At 40.2% G+C, this 19289-nt stretch overlaps 1 protein-coding gene across 1 annotated transcript in view; it reads right to left on the minus strand.

Moving 5' to 3' along the window:
• The window catches only part of LOC142662707 (IgGFc-binding protein-like), a 44014-nt gene extending 25241 nt beyond the window's left edge, over positions 1 to 18773 (minus strand). The window contains exons 1-18 of the mRNA XM_075840922.1: positions 18722 to 18773; positions 15917 to 17137; positions 14013 to 14359; positions 13586 to 13855; positions 12307 to 12604; positions 11621 to 12219; positions 10696 to 11263; positions 9565 to 10166; positions 8136 to 8706; positions 7575 to 7774; positions 7313 to 7454; positions 6630 to 6958; positions 5911 to 6481; positions 5148 to 5746; positions 3808 to 4372; positions 2689 to 3269; positions 1959 to 2529; positions 124 to 323 (exon numbers count right to left, since the gene is read on the minus strand). Coding sequence (XP_075697037.1) covers positions 124 to 323; positions 1959 to 2529; positions 2689 to 3269; positions 3808 to 4372; positions 5148 to 5746; positions 5911 to 6481; positions 6630 to 6958; positions 7313 to 7454; positions 7575 to 7774; positions 8136 to 8706; positions 9565 to 10166; positions 10696 to 11263; positions 11621 to 12219; positions 12307 to 12604; positions 13586 to 13855; positions 14013 to 14359; positions 15917 to 17137; positions 18722 to 18773 — 8286 coding nt within the window. The remainder of the gene's footprint in view (positions 1 to 123; positions 324 to 1958; positions 2530 to 2688; positions 3270 to 3807; positions 4373 to 5147; positions 5747 to 5910; positions 6482 to 6629; positions 6959 to 7312; positions 7455 to 7574; positions 7775 to 8135; positions 8707 to 9564; positions 10167 to 10695; positions 11264 to 11620; positions 12220 to 12306; positions 12605 to 13585; positions 13856 to 14012; positions 14360 to 15916; positions 17138 to 18721) is intronic.
• Positions 18774 to 19289: the final 516 nt, after the last annotated feature.

Raw genomic sequence — 19289 nt, forward strand, 5'->3', positions numbered from 1 at the left:
TATCTCATATCTATCTATCTATCTATCTGTCTGTCTAATATCTGTCCGTCTATCTTTTATATAATTGTTATATTAATGGGTATAAAAGCTTGTAAAATGTAACATACAGTAGATTTTTCTTACTTTTAAATACCGTCCATTGTGGTTACACCCACAACTATCCAACGTCACACAAGTCTCTCCATCAAACATATATCCAGCGTCGCACTCGCAACCCTCGTAGCATTTGTCACTGCAAGTGCTTGGAGCCAGGAGACTGTTACAGGTGAAGTCGCAGGTCCGGGTACATAGTTCATAATGACTGTTGGCTGGACATGAAAGGGCTGCAAAAAAAGAATAAAAATGACTCATTGTTTATCATCAATTACATTCATTTATCCGGACAATGGAGGAGGCTGATAAACACTGTCATAAGTTCAGCAGACATCCCTCTAATGTGTATGGGCACCTATAGTCAGGCAGAACAAACCTAGACAGACAGGCAGAAACTGCGCCAAATCAATCACAGCGGCGCACCCTGTATGATAAATTTGGTGCATCTTACTAGACATGTTAGACACGTTTCTTTTCTTTAGTTCTCATCTTGTCTTCTGTACTTTACATCAATATTTTGTACAAAAAGAATGGAGCACTCCATTAAAAAACTGGAACACTTTACGACTCCTCTCAGACACCCCCCTTTTCAAATCCCTCAAGTAAAAAAAAGTGTCTAAAACACATAATACATTTGGCGCATGGCATGTACACCGTTTTGTTTTTTTTTTGCACCATTTGAGCCAGAATTCTGGCGCATTGTGCTTTGTAAATTTCTCCCAATAGCTATGATCTATATATTTATCTAGTTTGCTGTCGCCATTTTCTTGTGTGCTGTATATATTTGCCGTTTATACATGTTTTCTTTCATTTTGTTGGATTGTGCTGTTCAAACTTTTGTGTTGTTTATGTCATTCATATACAGTGAAGGAATTAAGTATTTGATCCCTTGCTGATTTTGTAAGTTTGCCCACTGTCAAAGACATGAACAGTCTAGAATTTTTAGGCTAGGTTAATTTTACTAGTGAGAGATAGATTATATATAAAAAAAACAGAAAATCACATAGTCAAAATTATATATATTTATTTGCATTGTGCACAGACAACTAGCTCCGTCTGGCCAGGCTGTGATAGGCTCTCCCACTCCTAAGCCTGCCATCCTGAGTGGTGGAAGCTGGAGTCAGTCTCAGAGACATAGAACCAGGTGAAGACTGATTATCTATGGGCGTATACACAGAAGTGCCTGGCAGATCCTTTACATTTTTTTTTTGCTTAAAGGATCATGCGCCAAGGCAGCCTGGTGGGGGAATGCATAGAATTCGGAAATGCAGGGCTCAAATTAAGACGGGCGTAAGGTGGAACATAACACTGATCATCACATGACCAGGATTATTTTTTGGAAAGTAAGCAATGAAGGTTCTCACTCATCTATAGCAAGCAGAGTTCTTTACAATCATGAGGAATTTATGCATAAATTAAAACTGCAGAACTCTTCATCATACATAAACTCAATGTGCTGAAACCACTGTGGGGAGGGGGGTGTTCAACTTTTCTATTCCATTTTTCGGACGTAAAAATTAGCAAATGCATCAAAAGTTGCAAATTGCGCAAAAAAGTAACTTTTGAGGCAATTGCACTGCTCATGGCACTTTACTAAACAGTGTGCCCAGGTCCGCGGCCCAACAAATTGATTCTAATTTAGGCCAGAAATTGGCTTAAATGAAACTGCAAATATACTTCCGCTCATAGCCGGAGAAGATTTAACTTTCTGTCGCACAGACAGCCGGAGATGCGCCTCTTAATACAGTAAGTTCGGCGGATCTTACTCCAGCACTGCTTAGTCTAAAACTGTCGTCTGAAATGGCAGTCCTAATACATCCCCCCAATATGTATGAAGATATTGTATAGAATAGAAAGTCACTTACGGCAACCAGCGATATCTCTCCAGGCTCCAATTTTGGCTCCTTTAACTTGGCACAGAGATGTATAAGTTTGTAGGTTGGCACACAGTGCATCCTGCCCATTCCCACTGGCACAAAGGTCAAACACACAGCTCTTGGCATACATTTTTGGAGTCACTAAAGCATGGCAGTCCTTAAACGGACCTTGAGGGTCTGTTATTAATCCACATTTGGTCGGTGACTCAGCCTCAACGGTTGTCACTTGATCACAGGTAAAACAATGATGCCCAGAACAACCGCGACAGTCCGATCTCTGTCCACCCACTGCCCAGGACTCCGAAAACAGTGCCAGGTCAGCAACAATGGTGCCATTTGGAAGTCGGAACTCATCTTTAGTATTTTTGTTGTAATTTCCACAGAGGCCTTGAGTGAGTCCGGCATAGGAGCTGGGTACCCAGACCGAAACATAATATTGACGGTCATAGAGCAGCGTGATGCCATATCTTGTGTGAATGATCACATTATTTCCTTCTTCATTGATCCAGAATTGATATTTTTGGGACTGGCATGGAAGGTTATATCTTTCTTTGTTGACCTACGAGAATCAAAAAGAAAAAGACCCTCAGCTACTGAAATTTTCTTTAGTGAGTGCATAATGCTAACTTAACATGTAACCTCAATTGGTTTCCCAATGTAATAATGGAGAAGGTAAACATTCCAAATATTAGTTGCAGCTCTAAAATTTACTACTGACCTCAATGCTCCAGGTTCTTCCTCTCTCCAAGTATATGACGTGGTTTCCTATGGTCACTGTCACGGATTTGGTGATGGCTACATTTCCATATGGCTCATTTTCCACTTTAACGTCAAAGAGGACTTGACTGGTATTAACTCTGACAAGGGTGTAGAGACAGGTGCCCTGCATATCATAGTAGTGGTTATCGAAGGTGATATAGTGGGGATCTCCCCAAGCAATGCATTGGCCAAACTCTTTAGCATGACAACCTAGAACACCATCCACCACTTTGCATTCGTCATTGGCGCCACAGGTATGGTCCTGGCAGGTGGTGATGCCATTGTTTCCACATGTACATTTCTTCTGGCACAGATCATCGATGAAGAATTCTTGACCCAACTTATAATACACATCTTCAAAGACACAGCCGCACTCTGCAATAGACACACAGCCTTCTCCACTCTGTACAAAGCCATCGTTACAGTAACACCCTTCAGTGAAGGATTTAACACAGCTTGGTGGAGGTATAAGACCTACACAAGTGACGGGACATCCATCTCCAAGGAGTTTGTAGTGACTATTCGGGGGACAGGTGAGTTCTGTAAAGATAAAAATTGACTCAAAATTATGACAAATGTTTTAAACAGGACGTAGTGCCATCCTGTGCCCGACAGTCCCCATTGACTTATAATGGGTTCCATTGGGTTCCAGTGGGGTATCCTTCATTTTGATGGAAAGAATAGTGCCGCATGCAGCGCTATTTTTCCTTTTAAATCTAAGGGAATCTGCGATGGAGGCTCCAAAAGGAGCCTATCTCATAATTATAGTCCTTCTGCTAGTCCCACAGAATGACTTTTGATGGGATATCTTGTCTAGTAATGTTGTCTTCTCCTCCATTGCATTCTCTAATTCTGCCGATCCCATAAAAAAACAATAATATTCACATGATATCCCACTACTCAAAAGTAAATGCATACATTCTAGGTGGGCATCTAGTCAAAGACCTGAAGAAGGTTGCAGGTAAAGAGGGACAATACTTACATGTCCACTTTATTATTTTGGCCCTTATGGCTGTCAATAAAGTATGGTTTAGGCTGGAACTGATGGATGATAAACTCTCTATGTAACTCAACTTACCACAGAAAGATGGCGTCCTCCATTCCTTGATCAAAGAACCATTACTTTGGCATTCAGAAACATAAGATGCAATGCTGGCACAGACAACAGATTGATGACCCTTGTATGCACATGCATCAAATACACAGTCATCAAAGAAAGGAGTCGGATCAATAACATCGTGACATTGACTAAGGGGTCCCTCTGATTTAGTGAGAAGTCCACAATACTGGTCACTCTTATAAGGTTTCTTTTCAGCCTCATTGCACTTGGGACAATCTGAACATATATCTTCACATCCTTCTACCTCTTCCACCTTCCAGTGCTTTCCAAATTCTTCTGGACTTTTGGCTTTAACTCCATCTTTTATGTTGAAATCATCATTAAGGTTTCCATTGTTGTTTCCGCATAAACCATTAACAGCCCCCTGGTAGGTGCTTGGTAGTGTTGCACGTACATAGCTGTATCCATCATAAGTCAATTCCAATTTAAAATCTGTCTTGATGACCACATTAACTGCTGAAGTGTAGACCATGAGCCGTGAAGACTCAAAATAGTACGGGAGGTCCACAATACGCTCGTCGACCTTTAAAAAGAGGTTACATGGTTATAAACCAGATAAAAAAGAAAAACAGTTGTTAAGGTAATAAGCTTAACGCAGTGTTGTCCAACCAGTGGCTCAGGAACCACACGTGGTTCTTGGACCCCCGATAAGTGGCTGTCGAGCTGTTGACAGTTTTAGAAACGTTTTGTGCACTAGCGGCACCGAGAATGTCAAAGCCTTAGTAGAACTTGGTACAAGGGCCAAATCTTATCACTCTCAGTTAACACTAGGGTAGAGGTCATATCACTAGTCTATATATTTACTAGGATTCTTCCCTTTACATTTTGTGTGGTTCAACGTCATCTGTCATATTTTGAAAGTGACTTGCGACCTGCAAACAGTGGGAAACCACTGGTCTAAGGCAACAGAGCCCGTATGGCAGCCCTCCGAGTCACTAAAGTTCCATGTGACAGAACTTTAGCCTCTTGATCTGCTGCCATATGGTGACCATGTCCATTTTTTACCATTCACAAAATCTATTATTATTATCATCATCATCACCGCTATGACTAAGGCTCTATCCACATCTAAATTGCGAGCCTTTATCGGTGGGTTCCGTCTTGGTTTTCTGCACTTCTTGCCATCAAACATTCAACCCTATTCTTGCTGTCAAAACCACTGACCCTCAAAAGATCTACGACAGACCCCATAATAAGTCAATGGGGTCCATCGGTTGCTATGTGGATCTGTCATATGATTGTCACACTGTCATGGTTTCCCTTATAAACTATTAAGAAGCTCTCATATAATTTTATACCTTGATCTTTTTTGGGTGGTCTTTACTCATGGTTATAGTTTTGTTGTAGACCTCGAATATCACATCTTTGGTGAAGGACACGGCTTTGTTACCACGGCGGTCATTCTGAACCTTGATAGTGAATTGGGTCAGTGATGGGTCCTTTGATGTTACACCAACCAGTTGGTAGACACATGTACCCATAAAGTCTATTTTCTTTTTGTCAAACGTGGTGTAGTGAGGATCTCCCGAGGCTGTACACGTGGAGTACTTGTCGGGATAACAGCCTCGTATTCCATTGGTAATCATGCAAGTCTCGCTTTGTTTGCATTTAGTCTCTTCGCAAACCACAATTCCTAGAGTTGAGTCACATTTGCACAGAACACTGCATTTCTCATTGTACCAGGACTGGTTGGGGTCATAATACCGTCCATTGTATTGACATCCGCAGTTTGAGATGGGGACACATTTGTCACCACTGAGGACCATGCCTTTATCACAATCACATGTTTCTACACAGGGCTTTGTGCATTCCATTGGGGCATTTCTGTCAAAACAACTGGCCGGGCAAGCATTTCCACAGGCGTTATAATGGCTGTTCTTGTCCTCGCATTTCTTGGCTGAAATTGATAAAGGAAGGAAAATATTCTGATTAATTAATCTAAAAATCTAAATATATATATATATATATATATATATATATATATATATATATATATATATATATATATATAAACAATATTAAAATAAAGATATGTTTAATATATTGAGACATTCAACTCACGGCAACTGGAAGGTGTCCGCCAGTCAAGAAGTTTGACTCCTTGGTTGAGACAAGCGCTTGCATAGGTCTCGAGTGATTGGCAAAGAATGTTTTTAGCACCATCAGCCATACAAACATCAAAGAGGCAGGCATCAAAGAACTTGTTGGGATTGACTTTTGAGATACATCCTCTGAATGGTCCATTCGCTTTCAAAATGAATCCACAGTCGTTGTCACCGCCATACTGCTGCTTCTTTGCTCCATCACAGGTTGGACATTGGCCTGGGCAAGAGTCAAAACAGAATGGATCTTGATCGTAGACTTTCCATGAAGCTGCCCAGTCCACAATGGAAGTGACGAGGAATCTGTCGGGGGATTTTTGATCATCATTTGGATCTTGGTTGAAGTTTCCACAGAGACCAGAGACAGCATTGTAATAGCTACTGGGAAGTGTTATTGTAGAGTGCCAGTTCCAATCAAAAGTAGCTGCCAGACCAAATTCTGTTTCCACAGAGGCAGTCAGTCCGCTTTGAGTCACTTTCAATTTTCCATCAGCAAGAACAGCTGGCAGGTTGGTTATTTCACCATTGACCTGTACAAAGACATCAATATAAATGAGATCAATGAGTTTTGTTATCTATAGTTAGTATTGAGCATACTTTGGGTACAACAAAAAAAAAGCCTTATAATGAACTGTAGACACAATATTCAGATTTGCCGTAAGGTCTCACAACACTTACTCGGATTTTTGAAAATTCTCCAACTTGAACTGTAATTTTGATGCCGTAGATATTAACTTCTGTACTCTTGACGTATGACACAGCTTGACTTCCTCTGTTATCATTCTTTATTACCACCTGGAATGGTTCCAAGGTGGGATCATCACCAGTGTACTCGGAGAGAACATAGCTGCAGGTACCTTGGAAGTCAAAGTTATGGCCATCGAATGTACCAAAGTGGGGATCTCCCCATGCCCAGCAAGTGCCTGTGTAATCTGGTACGCAATGTGCTTTGCCATCTTGGAGCTGGCAGCTCTCCTTTGTTCGACAGGTTCTGGACTTGCAAGGGTCTGAAATACAACAAGTTTAAGAACATTTATCCCTGAAATGAATGCACCATTGGGTAAACTAGGACCTTAGATCTTAGATCTGCATCCAAATACTATATTTATTGATGGTTGATGGCTTCTTTCTTTCGGAAGCTTCCAATGTACCAACTGGTTGACCCTCGTGTTAGCAATGTATGTCGTTAGCTTGGTCAAATGATCTAAATCCTAAATAAGCAACCAATGGGGCAATCAATTAAACCAAGCAGCTGTCCTATAATGGAGGGTTACACTTGGTTTCAACTGGTGGACATCTTCATAGTACCGTATATAGCTTGTTCCATGAAACAGGTATTGTCAATATGGGAATAAACTCACTAGAGTTGACACAAGTCCTCACACCATCCAAAATTTGGCATTTCTCCCCAGCGGCACAGCTTGTGTTATGGCAGCTTATCCCTGAGATTGGGTTGCAGGTACATTCCAGACTGCAGTCATCATTTAGCACAATTTCATTAGCCTTCGGAAACAGAATAAAACTTATAAAGAAGTGGGAATTATCTTCCACGATACCATTTATGGCTTCCAATAATCTCTATTTCTTAATGCAACTCCCTGCCATACCTATCCAGTTCCATACCTGGTAATAACGTTCATTGACGTAGCATCCGCATTGGTCTAGGGTTATGCAGTTTTCCCCATCGAATACATAGCCCTCATCACACTCACAGCCTTCATCACACAGGTCTGAACACTCATAAATATCTGAGATGGAAGCACAGGTGGTGGAGCACATATCGGCACAGGTTGTGTAATGACTGTGAGCCCCACACATTACAGCTGCGAGGGAAAAAAACAACTAAATTAGTTATGAAATGTAGTGGTAGAGGTCATGGTTTGATTCCTACAAGGACCAACTTTTACATCTTTGGTAGGCAGTTGTGGAAAATATTAAACGTATAAAAATAATAATAATTAGACCATTCTGTTGGGGAGCTTGTGGCCAGGGTTGGACTTTCCCTCAAGAGTACGAGAAGATCTAGCAGTGGCCCAGGCTCTGACACAATAATTACCCCAATGGTCTAGAAGAAGATAACCCCTATTACAGTAGAGATAGACCTTATACGAGTTTAATTGAATACACCAGTTATGGACACATATGTAAGTAATGTGGGCAGCCTTTGAAGACCATTATACTTACGGCAAAAATCGTCAGTCCTCCAGGTTATATCTTTGACCCCTTCATACTTGCAAGCATCGGCATAAACAGCGACACTGTTGCACAAAACACTACTGTCTTCTCCATTGGTCTGGCACAGGTCAGAGACACAATCATTTACATAAGATTCAGGGTTGACCTTGGAGTGACACTTTGCAAATGGACCAGTAGGGTTACTAATGATACCACAATTAATTCTTTGCGAAAATATTTTCTTCTTTTCCTCTTGGCAGGAAGGACAAGGGTTATCTTGGCCACCACATCCGTCACATATTTCTTCTGGGTCTCCACGTACTTTCCACTTGCTTCCAAAGGCTTTGATTTCAGCTGGTGTGGCACCTACATCATCTTCAGCAAATCCATTGTAGTTGCCACACAGACCACATGTGCCATTCATGTAATTGCTTGGCACAGTAATGGAAAGATGGGATTGGAGGTCATATCTTACGGAAAGACCAAATTCAGTCTTAATGATTGCCCCTTGACCATAACATTCAGCTCGTATTTTCCCAGACAATAGTGTAACCGGAAGTCTGGAGGCCACTCCATTAACCTAGAACAAATCCAAAAACATCAATGAAGCATTCAAATATAACCCCTTTGCAAAAACAGTAAATGGTCCCCTTGCTCTCCAAAAACTCTACATAAAGATCCCCAATATGTCTCTCTAACGATCCACTAGTAATTGTAAGACATGAAATTAGATAACTCAAAAACGTACATTCAATCTAATAGATTGTAGGAAGCTTCTACCTACTTTTAGGATTAGCAAAGGGCCCCCTTACCTGTATTGGGCCCCCGTCCAACTTCAAAGGTTGGACATATGCTATGCATTATTGCATGGTGGCCATTCATGTCATAGATGGACGGCTCGAGACAGCCAGTATGGGTCAAGGGCTGCAAGAACGTTCAGGCTCATAAAAGAGGGGTCCTGAGTGGGGGAAACCCTTTTATAACATCTATATGCCCTATCCGGGAATAGTGGATAGGTGACTAGTTTTTAATACTTTATTAGAACATTCTGAGTTAATAGAGGGGTGGTCTCCAATTCATGACCTTCATCTATTAGTCAAAGGAGAGTGTGGATAGAAAGTGTGCCGCTCTATCTCTCTGGAGGACCCGACATGTCCGTGTATTACATGGACAGACCATTCAATTCAATGTCATTGGTGTAATGCTTCATTTCCCCTGTGGTGGCACTGTAGGGAAATGCAACACTTGCTGCCAGGTTCCCTCACAGATTACAGCTGATCACTGGAAGTCCTAGCAGCAGAACCTCTTATGATCGGTTTATCATCAGGGGACCCTTCTAACAAAAAGGGACAGTGCTCACACAAGTAAAACAGGGAAAAAAGAAAAAATGATGCACAAAAAAATTGCGGAATCCATTTGAACTTGAATGGACGGTTACCTGGATGACACCTTTTTGCTGGTTGTTTACGGTCAGATTCAGATGGTAGACCTCTACAGTGGTACTTCTGATTGATCCTGGACTGGAATCTTGCTTCTCATACTCTACCGTCACCCGAAACGTTGTCACATTTCTTTCTGCCGTGTTTTCTCCACAGCTCTCAGCCAACACATAGGAGCAATGTCCGCCAAAGTCATAAGGTTGATTGTCGAATGTCCTATAATGGGAAAACCCTGCAGCTGTACAAGTGGCTGAACCTCTCGGCGAGCAGCCAAGAACTCCATTTTGTATCCGACATTCTTCATTGGGGGAGCAGCGTGACGGGGTACAATTCATAACCCCACCGTCAGCGCAGGAGCATTTCTGAGAACACTTGCTCCCAACATAAATACTTTCCCCAACAGAATAGTAAACTCCATTGAAATTGCATCCACAGCCTGAGATCGGGACGCACTGCCCCCCACTGAGGATAAATCCGTTATTACACATACAACCTTCTGTGCAATTTCCAACACAACCCTCTGGAGAGGAAAGTTCATTGCAGGTGACAGGACAGGCATCAGCGCAGATCTCATAACTGCTGTGAACAGGACAGGAGAACGCTGCAAATATATATATGAAAGCAATGTCAGTGTTTATCCATCTGTATCTATTTATCTATCCATCTATCTCATATAAATCTATTTGTCTATTTATCTATCATATATCTGATGGCATTATGAAGCTTGACCAATGATAATAGGGCCTGTGAAGTTGATATTATGACCTGCACAATGATACCAGCAGATAGAATAGTGGAACTAAACGGGACATGCACATGTTCTGTGTAGCTGCAGGGTGGGCTCATGCAGGGTCATACTGTAGCTGGGGGGGGGGTACTAGGGTATTTTCCCCAAGTGCTTGTTGCCAGAAGGTGGATATTTAGATACAGAGATGGGGACAGCAAACCGGACCAATGCCCCGGGTAAAGGAAAGCCTAGCTATGGCTTTGGGCACATGGTCACTCATTGACCACTGCTTGTAAGGCTATCAAGGGCAAATGAAATCAGAAAACCACCTACTACTATACATGTTTCTACCCTTGAAATGTGAAAACAAAACCGAAAATTTTTCAGGAAAAATATCACTTACGACAGAAGTTTTGATTTCGCCATGGATGTACAGTCCCTCCCGCCTCTTGGCACGCCATAACGTAAGTTGTCATCATAGAGCAGTAGACGGTCTGACGTTTCTGTAGAATGCAGTAATCATAAACACAGCTCTGGAAGTAAGGTTCTGGATCCACCAGTGAGTGACAATCGCGGAAGGGCCCCTTGGGACTCAGCAAGACACCACATTCACTGGCACCAACTTTTTGCCTCTTCTCTTCAGAGGATAAGTCAGTACAGACTGCATCCCCATCATCTCTACATCTGTTCACTTCCCCAACTTTCCAGCTCTTACCAAAGGTCGTAGGGTTAGTAGGCCTTATTCCATCTTTGGGTATTAAGTCATCATTGCGGACTCCGTTAAAATTGCCACAAAGGCCACACAAAGCATTAGCATAAGTGGCCGGAGCAATGACCCTGACAATACTGTTATGGTCATATGTGACCTTAAGACCATTGTCAAAACTGAAGACGGTTGAGCCAGGATTGCGATAAAAGGAAGATCGTCCATCGGATGATCTAAATGGCAGATTTATGAGCCTCTTGTTAATCTGCAAAAAGAAAAAATAGAAAACAAAGAAATTAGGAAAAAAACAACAATCTGTAAATTAAAATTTGAATATTTGGTCAAATTTGAATGGATCATCGTCATGTTTTATGTCTATTGTGGAAGCTTTTTTATGTCTATCATGGAAAAAAAATTCTAGAGAACAATATTATTCAATCTACAGATAACAGATATCCAGTCAAATCTCAGAAACTTCTAAGAACCTCCACAGAATTTAGAAATTAGAAAGTAAAATGGAGAATTTCCAGGAATCGTCTGTCGAATATTTGGTGGTTCTTGACCTTTCATTCACCTTGAAGATATTTTTATGACATTTCCCATATAATATGGCTATGCTTACCATAACTTTATTTGGGTGTTGTCTACTAGCTTCAATCTCCTGGTCATAGACTTTGATATGGACCACAGATGTGTAGGAAACTCTGATGCTGCCTCGATTTTGATTTTGAACCCAGACCTCAAAATCAGTTAACCCTCGAGTCTTGTCACAAACGGCAGAGAGCTGATAGACACATGTACCTTGAAAATCGAACTTGGTTCCATCAAAGCTAATGTAATGTGGGTCACCGGAGGCAGTACACACACCATAAGATCGGGGGAAGCAATTTCGGATTCCATTTCTCACCACACATTCTTCTTGGGCTCCACATGGGCTGTCTTTACATTCTACCTCTCGAGTTTTCCCATTGCACACACATCTTTGTCTGCATATAGTATCATTCCAGAATGCCTTGTTGGGTGAATAGGTGAAGCCATTATAAGAACAACCACAGCTTCCTTTGGGTATACACTTTCCGTCACTTAAAACGAAACCTGCGTTGCATTGACAAGTTTCAACACACGACTCTGTGCAGACAGGTGGGCCTTCGGGTTCTTCACAAGTGGCCGGACAGGCCCTTCCGCATAGTTTATAGGTGCTGTCCTTTGGACACGGCAAGGCTAAAACAAAAAGAGAAACATTCCAACTTAGTAACGTTATCCTTATATTAGTAAATTGTTCTCAATGTCTATGTAGTCTTCACTTACGACATCCAGAGGCTTTTCTCCAGTCCTTAATAGCCACCCCTGCACGCTGACATGTTTCGGCATAAGCTTGGATAGCGTCACAGCAAATCTTTTTGTAGCCACCATTAACACATACATCAAAGACACAGTTTTCGATATACATCTTAGGGTCTACAATGGCATGGCATTCACTGAAAGGACCATCGTTTTTGGTAATGAGTCCGCAGTATTCAGTAGTTGAGTACTTATTGGCAGAATCTGAAGGACAACTCAAACAAGGTCCACGGCAGTCATGCCAACAATATGTGTTGTCTTCCACCTACAAGAACGAAGAACAGTTCTTTACTCACTAATTAATCTCAACAGTTCATTAATGAGCTTTTATAATCAATGGTGAATGCATTAGGGAGTCATAAAATAGTGAAGGACAAATGGTTTTGTGTACCACAATCTATTCTCTAATGATAGTATCGAAAACCAAGAGCCACATGGAGGTAAAGCTCTGGATTATGGTGGACTAAGCCCTCTTTGTTCCTGTTTGTGGTGGTTCTTAGCTTCTGCAAGTTCCTCATGGGAGTTCCTCAAGTTATTTACAACTCTCATTGGTCAGGAAGATGTTCTGGTTACACCATCATGTTTAAGTAGATACTGAATTGTGTCAAGAATGGTGACATGACTAGTCTTTAGTCCTAGTGTTAAAGATAACTTTTTGGAAGAATACAGAGAAGAAAAGGAAGAAAGCTGAAGTCGAAGGAAAAAATTATATACACAATTATCAATGACTCGGGAGGCCAATGTCAATGGTCTACCGAACATTTTTGAAAATTTTACGTTATAAATTGTCCTTTCAAAGTATTTTATGGTGTATTTTATATGAAATAATATTTAAAAAAAACATGAGTATCCCCCATATTTTATAAAAACATAAAAAATTCCACATCCAGTCAATCTTCATCTTTGTCTAATGAATCTAGTTGACTGGCTTCATTAGACTGGTGATTGGGGGCCCTGTGGGTGTTGTTGTGGCAGCTATATTGGTTGCCATTCAGCTTCTTCTGGAATAGATAACTATAAAAATTCTTACATAGAAATTTTAACCACTTATAGGGGGCAAGGAGAAAAGATCTTTTCTTACTGGCCTCTGAATTCGGTAACCCAATGGAAGTTGTAGTTTCTCAACAGCTGGAGAGCAATAGATTAAGATAAAAGCGGTAAAGATTCTTCAAAAGTTTGAAGAAAAGCCAAAAACTAGCAACACAAAAACATCTGATCTCTAGAATACCCAAATCTTCTATCTTACCTTCCAGCTAGAGCCAAAGGCAATGGCATTTGGAGCTGAACTTCCATCAGGTTTTCGGAAGTCATCCTTTGGATCTTGATTGTAATTTCCGCACATACCACACATTTTCCCAGCATAGCTTCGAGTAATTTCTACCAATAGAAAATGATTCCAGTCGTATAATAGCTGCATGTCGTTCCCAAGCTGTATCACTGCTGAGTTTCCACTCTGGAAAAGCTTCAAGGTCCCATTCAACAGTAAAATTGGTAGTTGCTTAAGAGCATTATCCACCTGGAAAAACAACACATCTGCACCATAAGGCACGGCAGGTTGAAACATTGAATCGAGGAAGCAAGAAATTGGGTCATGTAGGGCGCATCAAAGCCCCACTGCCTGTACGATGTATATATATATACCAATTAATAGTTAAACAATAATGACCACTCACCCTTACGTGACCAATTTCTCCTTTCTTGACTACAATTGTGTGGGGTCCAGTTTGGAAGGTGACCTGACCCACATAGGAAACTCGCACATTGCCTCGATTATCATTCTTTATTTGAACAGTAAACTTAGGAAGGTCTCCAACATCTCCGCAGACTGTGGCAAAAGTGTAAGTGCATGTGCCCATGAAATCAAAATATGCATTATCCCAAGTACGAAAGTGCGGATCTCCGGATGCCCAGCACAAGTCCACCTGTGGTTTGACACATTTTGGCTTTCCACTTTCCATAATGCAAACTTGGCGAGAAGGACACTGAGTATTTCGGCAGGATGGTTTTGGGGGACCTGGATCTAAGTGAACAAAAGAAGTAAAATGTAGATAAAGATCTATCTATCTACCTATCTACTTATCTATCTATCATCTATCTATCTACCTATCTACCTATCATCTATCTATCTATCTATCTACCTATCTACCTATCATCTATCTATCTATCTACCTATCTACCTATCATCTATCTATCTATCTATCTATCTATCTATCTACCTATCATCTATCTATCTATCTACCTATCTACCTATCATCTATCTATCTATCATCTATCTATCTATCTATCTATCTATCTATCTATCTATCTATCATCTGTCTATCTATCATCTATCTATCTATCTATCTATCTATCTATCTATCTATCTATCTATCATCTATCTATCTATCTATCTATCTATCTATCTATCTATCTATCTATCTATCTATCTATCTATCTATCTATCTATCTATCAATCATCTATCTATCTATCTATCTATCTATCTATCTATCTATCATCTATCTATCTATCTATCTATCTATCTATCTATCTCATATCTATCTATCTACCTATCTATCTATCTATCTATCTCATATCTATCTATCTATCTATCTATCTACCTATCTATCTATCTATCTATCTATCTATCTATCTATCTATCTATCTATCTATCTATCTATCTATCTATCTACTATCTATCTATCTCATATCTATCTATCTATCTACCTATCTATCTATCTATCTATCTATCTATCTATCTATCTATCTATCTATCTCATATCTATCTACCTATCTATCTATCTATCTATCTATCTATCTATCTATCTATCTATCTACCTATCTATCTATCTATCTATCTATCTATCTATCTATCTATCTATCTATCTATCTATCTATCTATCTATCTATCTCATATTTATCTATCTATCTATCTATCTATCTATCTATCTATCTATCTATCTATCTATCTATCTATCTATCTATCTATCTATCATCTATCTATCTCATCTATCTATCTATCTATCTATCTATCTATCTATCTATCTATCTATCTATCTATCTATCTATCTATCTATCAAATAAAGTAGCTATTTTTTACACCTACGTTTGGAGTGTTGCCTATTTTTGAATATTTGCTATCTACCTATCTATCTATCTATCTATCTATCTATCTACCTATCTATCCATCCATCCATCCATCCAATCATCCATCCATCTATCTTTCCATCCATCCATCTGTCTATCGATCGATCGATCGATCAATCAATCGATTGATTGATTGATCTATCTATCTATCTATCTATCTATCTCATATCTATCTATCTATCTATCTTATTGTGATCTATGACATTTTGCTACATAACCTATCACTGGATTTGTGACTATAATTCTTTGACATCCCATATAATCTAAATATTCCATATAGAGAGCAGATGTTGCAGCTTAAACATAAAACCCAGTCCTTAGGTCAGAGCATTTCTAAGTATAGCGGATCTAAGGTAATCGCAACTAAAACTGAACAGCTAAAGTTATTCATTCATAAATCTAAACTGTTAGATATGTTTGAAAGAAAATTCTAAAATTGCTTATTCTATTTACCTTTCACACATGTTCCCGGAGAGCCATAGCTAAAGGTTGACCCAATACCCATACTCTGTAGACCAAATTTTTTATTCGGGTGTTCAACTCTATGAGATGTCAGACTGTTTCCATAGTTGTATTCAGTCCAACTGTAGATAGTTCCAGGTATTTCAGTCCATTTGACGTTATAGAGGGGTCTTCCATCGAATGTAATGTCTGCAGTAGAAGAAGTCTCCGCTACGATGCCAGCATAATTATCAATGCTACGTTGGCCGTATAAGTAGTAGGAGCTGCAGTAATTTTCAATGCCTTCAATATTCATCAAGAATGGGTCATACTCAAACCTCTTGCCTCTTCCACCCGTGTTGAAATAGGTGACTTGTACAGGATCGCTTGCATCAATTTTCAATGGTATCTTTGAAATGTCTATTTCTAGCACTTGGCCGGCCACCATGTTTTCTTTCTTCTGAGTTGTATTGAAATAGTAGTTGACTTCTGTTTTACCTGCGGCAGTGACATAGACCACGTCTGGATTCTGTTGAAAAGATAGTGGGGGAACAAGAAAGTTGGTTCCCCAGCTCGAGACAGGTTGAAGTTGTTCAGAGACATGGTTGCACTGTGTGTTCTTCTGGGCACATGTGTGTCCACTCAACACAGCCACTGGCTTAGTAGAAGTCACTCGAGTACCGGACAGATCGTCAGAACTCAACATCTGGATTCCATTGAAGCGTGGAAGATTTACAGTGAAGTCACTGTTGGCCGCATACCTTTTACCAGCGAATTGGATTGAACCTTTGGTGTAAATATTAACTAAAGCTTCTTCAGTTGATGCAATGACTGAAAACACCTTAGAAGAACCTGAAGACCCAGTTTTTGGTGTTATTATATAATATTCAGTTCCCAATTCGGACGATGGGTACACAACTGTTGTCTCCGCACTTCGATATCTGGAGTTCAAGGAAAGCACAGTGATGGGTTTGTCAGAGGTGACGCGGACCGTGTTTTTGAAGCTCACACTCCCCCTAATCTCCGCAGACTCAGGTAGAGTCACAGAGACTGTCGTTTTACTTCCAACAGTAATATTTTTGTAGTAAGATCCAAAAACTTCAATAGTGACGTTGGTGTTATCCTCAGTGCCACTTATTCGGATGTCCTTATTTTGATTGCTTAAGTTTGGTAACCCATTCTGCATAAAGGTTGTGATGAATTCAGTTCCCACCATACTTGCCCTTCCGATATCTGGAAAGTAAATGAAGATTGAAAGACAACTGCTAAACTTTTTGGTTTATATTTCAAGTGCATTTGCAGTCAAGCAGGACACATACTTTACCACGCTAACCCCCACCACCAAAACATTAAAAAAATGACCTTCTAAAAGCATTGAGTCTTCCTAACTTAATGTTTGTCCCCACTTTGGTAATGTGAAACGGGTAGACTGGTACATGAAAATGATGTCAAATACATCTGCTTACCCATTCCATTTACTAGATTCTACTGGTGTCGAGAAATAATGTCAGCAAGGTCTATGGGTAGCCCTTCAGACTACGCTTTCCTCCTTATGGACGGTAAAGTCATGGTAATATGGGTCTCAGAAGAATGGAAGAGGGGAGGTAGAGTTGGCCTGGACCAACCAAGTACCAGAGGATCCTCCAGTGGGTCCAGGCTCGGACACAATAATAAGCTCCAAAGGTCCAGCAGAAGACAATCCCATTTGGAGGTGACTTTTGAGCCAATCACTTGCCACTAGGGTCTATTTCTTATGAGATCATTCACAAATACCCTATTAGATCTTATTGATGCTATATCCTGTGTGTACAATGATCGCAACAAAGATCACTATGAAATTAATTCTGGATGTGTACATATTGTGTATAGATGGAGGGTGGGTCCTCAGACTAATCTTCTTTGGTGGACCAAAGGATCCTCCGTTCAACAGTGGTCAAATGGCATAGCCCATGGAAGTGTCCTCTAGGGTTCATCCATAGGGTCAAGGGATCCCCCAAATCATGAAGTGCATGCCACTTATCTCTGGGGAAGACAGTGGATCGAACCAATTTAAATCCATTTTGTCAGATAGACGAGAGGTTGTATAAATGAGCAGTCCATGAGAAGTCCCTTGATAAGAAGTGGCAGGAAGTCCCCAAAGACCAGATATTAAGGAATGGTGGCTGACAATGAAATCTGAGGTCTATGGCCAGTTTAAGAAACAACAGGTTATACTACTGCGGTGTGACATTATACTTTCTACTTATTTTTTTTCTAATTTTTTAATTTCCCTGAAGATTTTATGGACTTTCTACTGGAAGAAGGAATTTGTTACTATTAAAATATGGGGATGGGGTACTGTCGTTTTAAATATATGGTACAATTCATTGTCCTATATTTTGCCTCCTATATTTGCTTCCTACAATTTTCTAGGAACCTCTTTTACTGATAAACAGAGATTAGAGGAATTCAGTTGTGTCCTGACAATATCATGAGAGGTCATATTGTCCTACAATTTAGGTAAAAAAAACAACAACTAAAAACATCACAATTTGTTTTTCAAATTGCTTCGGAGAAGTTGTCACTCTTACATAGTGGTTGCAGATAGTGTATAGGATTTCCTGCATGAATATGAAACATTAATGTACAGTGTAGTAAGATTTATTCTTGGGTGATAGAAGAAGAAAAAAAAACTCGGGTGCATTTCCAAATAATTGCTTGTAATACCACTTCTAACCACATGGTGTGCTGTGAGGATAATATGCCCATGAACATTCGGTTACTGACTAGGAAAAAAGACGTATATTTTACGGTATTAATTGCTATTTTAGATCTTACCACAAAATAATGCTCCCAAGGTGCAAAGCTGCACAATCCAGAGGGCCCCCATATCTGAAAATAAGGAGGAAAGAAAATAAATGTTATTACACAAAAGAAGCAAAAGTCATACAATTTTTTCATAAGTAACACATTTGTTTCATGTCATTATCCTGTACCCCAAGTGTCAGTGTCAAAATCCTGTACCCCAAGTGTCAGTGTCAAAATCCTGTACCCCAAGTGTCAGTGTATCATTATCCTGTACCCCAAGTGTCAGTGTCATTATCCTGTACCTCAAGTATAAGTGTCATTATCCTGTACCCCAAGTGTCAGTGTATCATTATTCTTTACCCCAAAAGTCAGTCTGTCATTATCGTGTACCCCAAGTGTCAGCATGTCATTATCCTGTACGACAAGTGTCAGCGTATCATTATCCTGTACCCCAAGTGTCATTGTATCATTGTCCTGTACCCAAGTGTCAGTGTCTTATTATCCTTTTCTCCAAGTGTCATTATCCTGTATCCCAAGTGTCAGTGTCATTATCCTGTGCTCCAAGTGTCAGTGTCATTATCCTGTCCCCAAGTGTCAG

This window comes from Rhinoderma darwinii, chromosome 10 (assembly GCF_050947455.1).
Source record: "Rhinoderma darwinii isolate aRhiDar2 chromosome 10, aRhiDar2.hap1, whole genome shotgun sequence".
Lineage (NCBI taxonomy): Eukaryota > Metazoa > Chordata > Amphibia > Anura > Rhinodermatidae > Rhinoderma > Rhinoderma darwinii.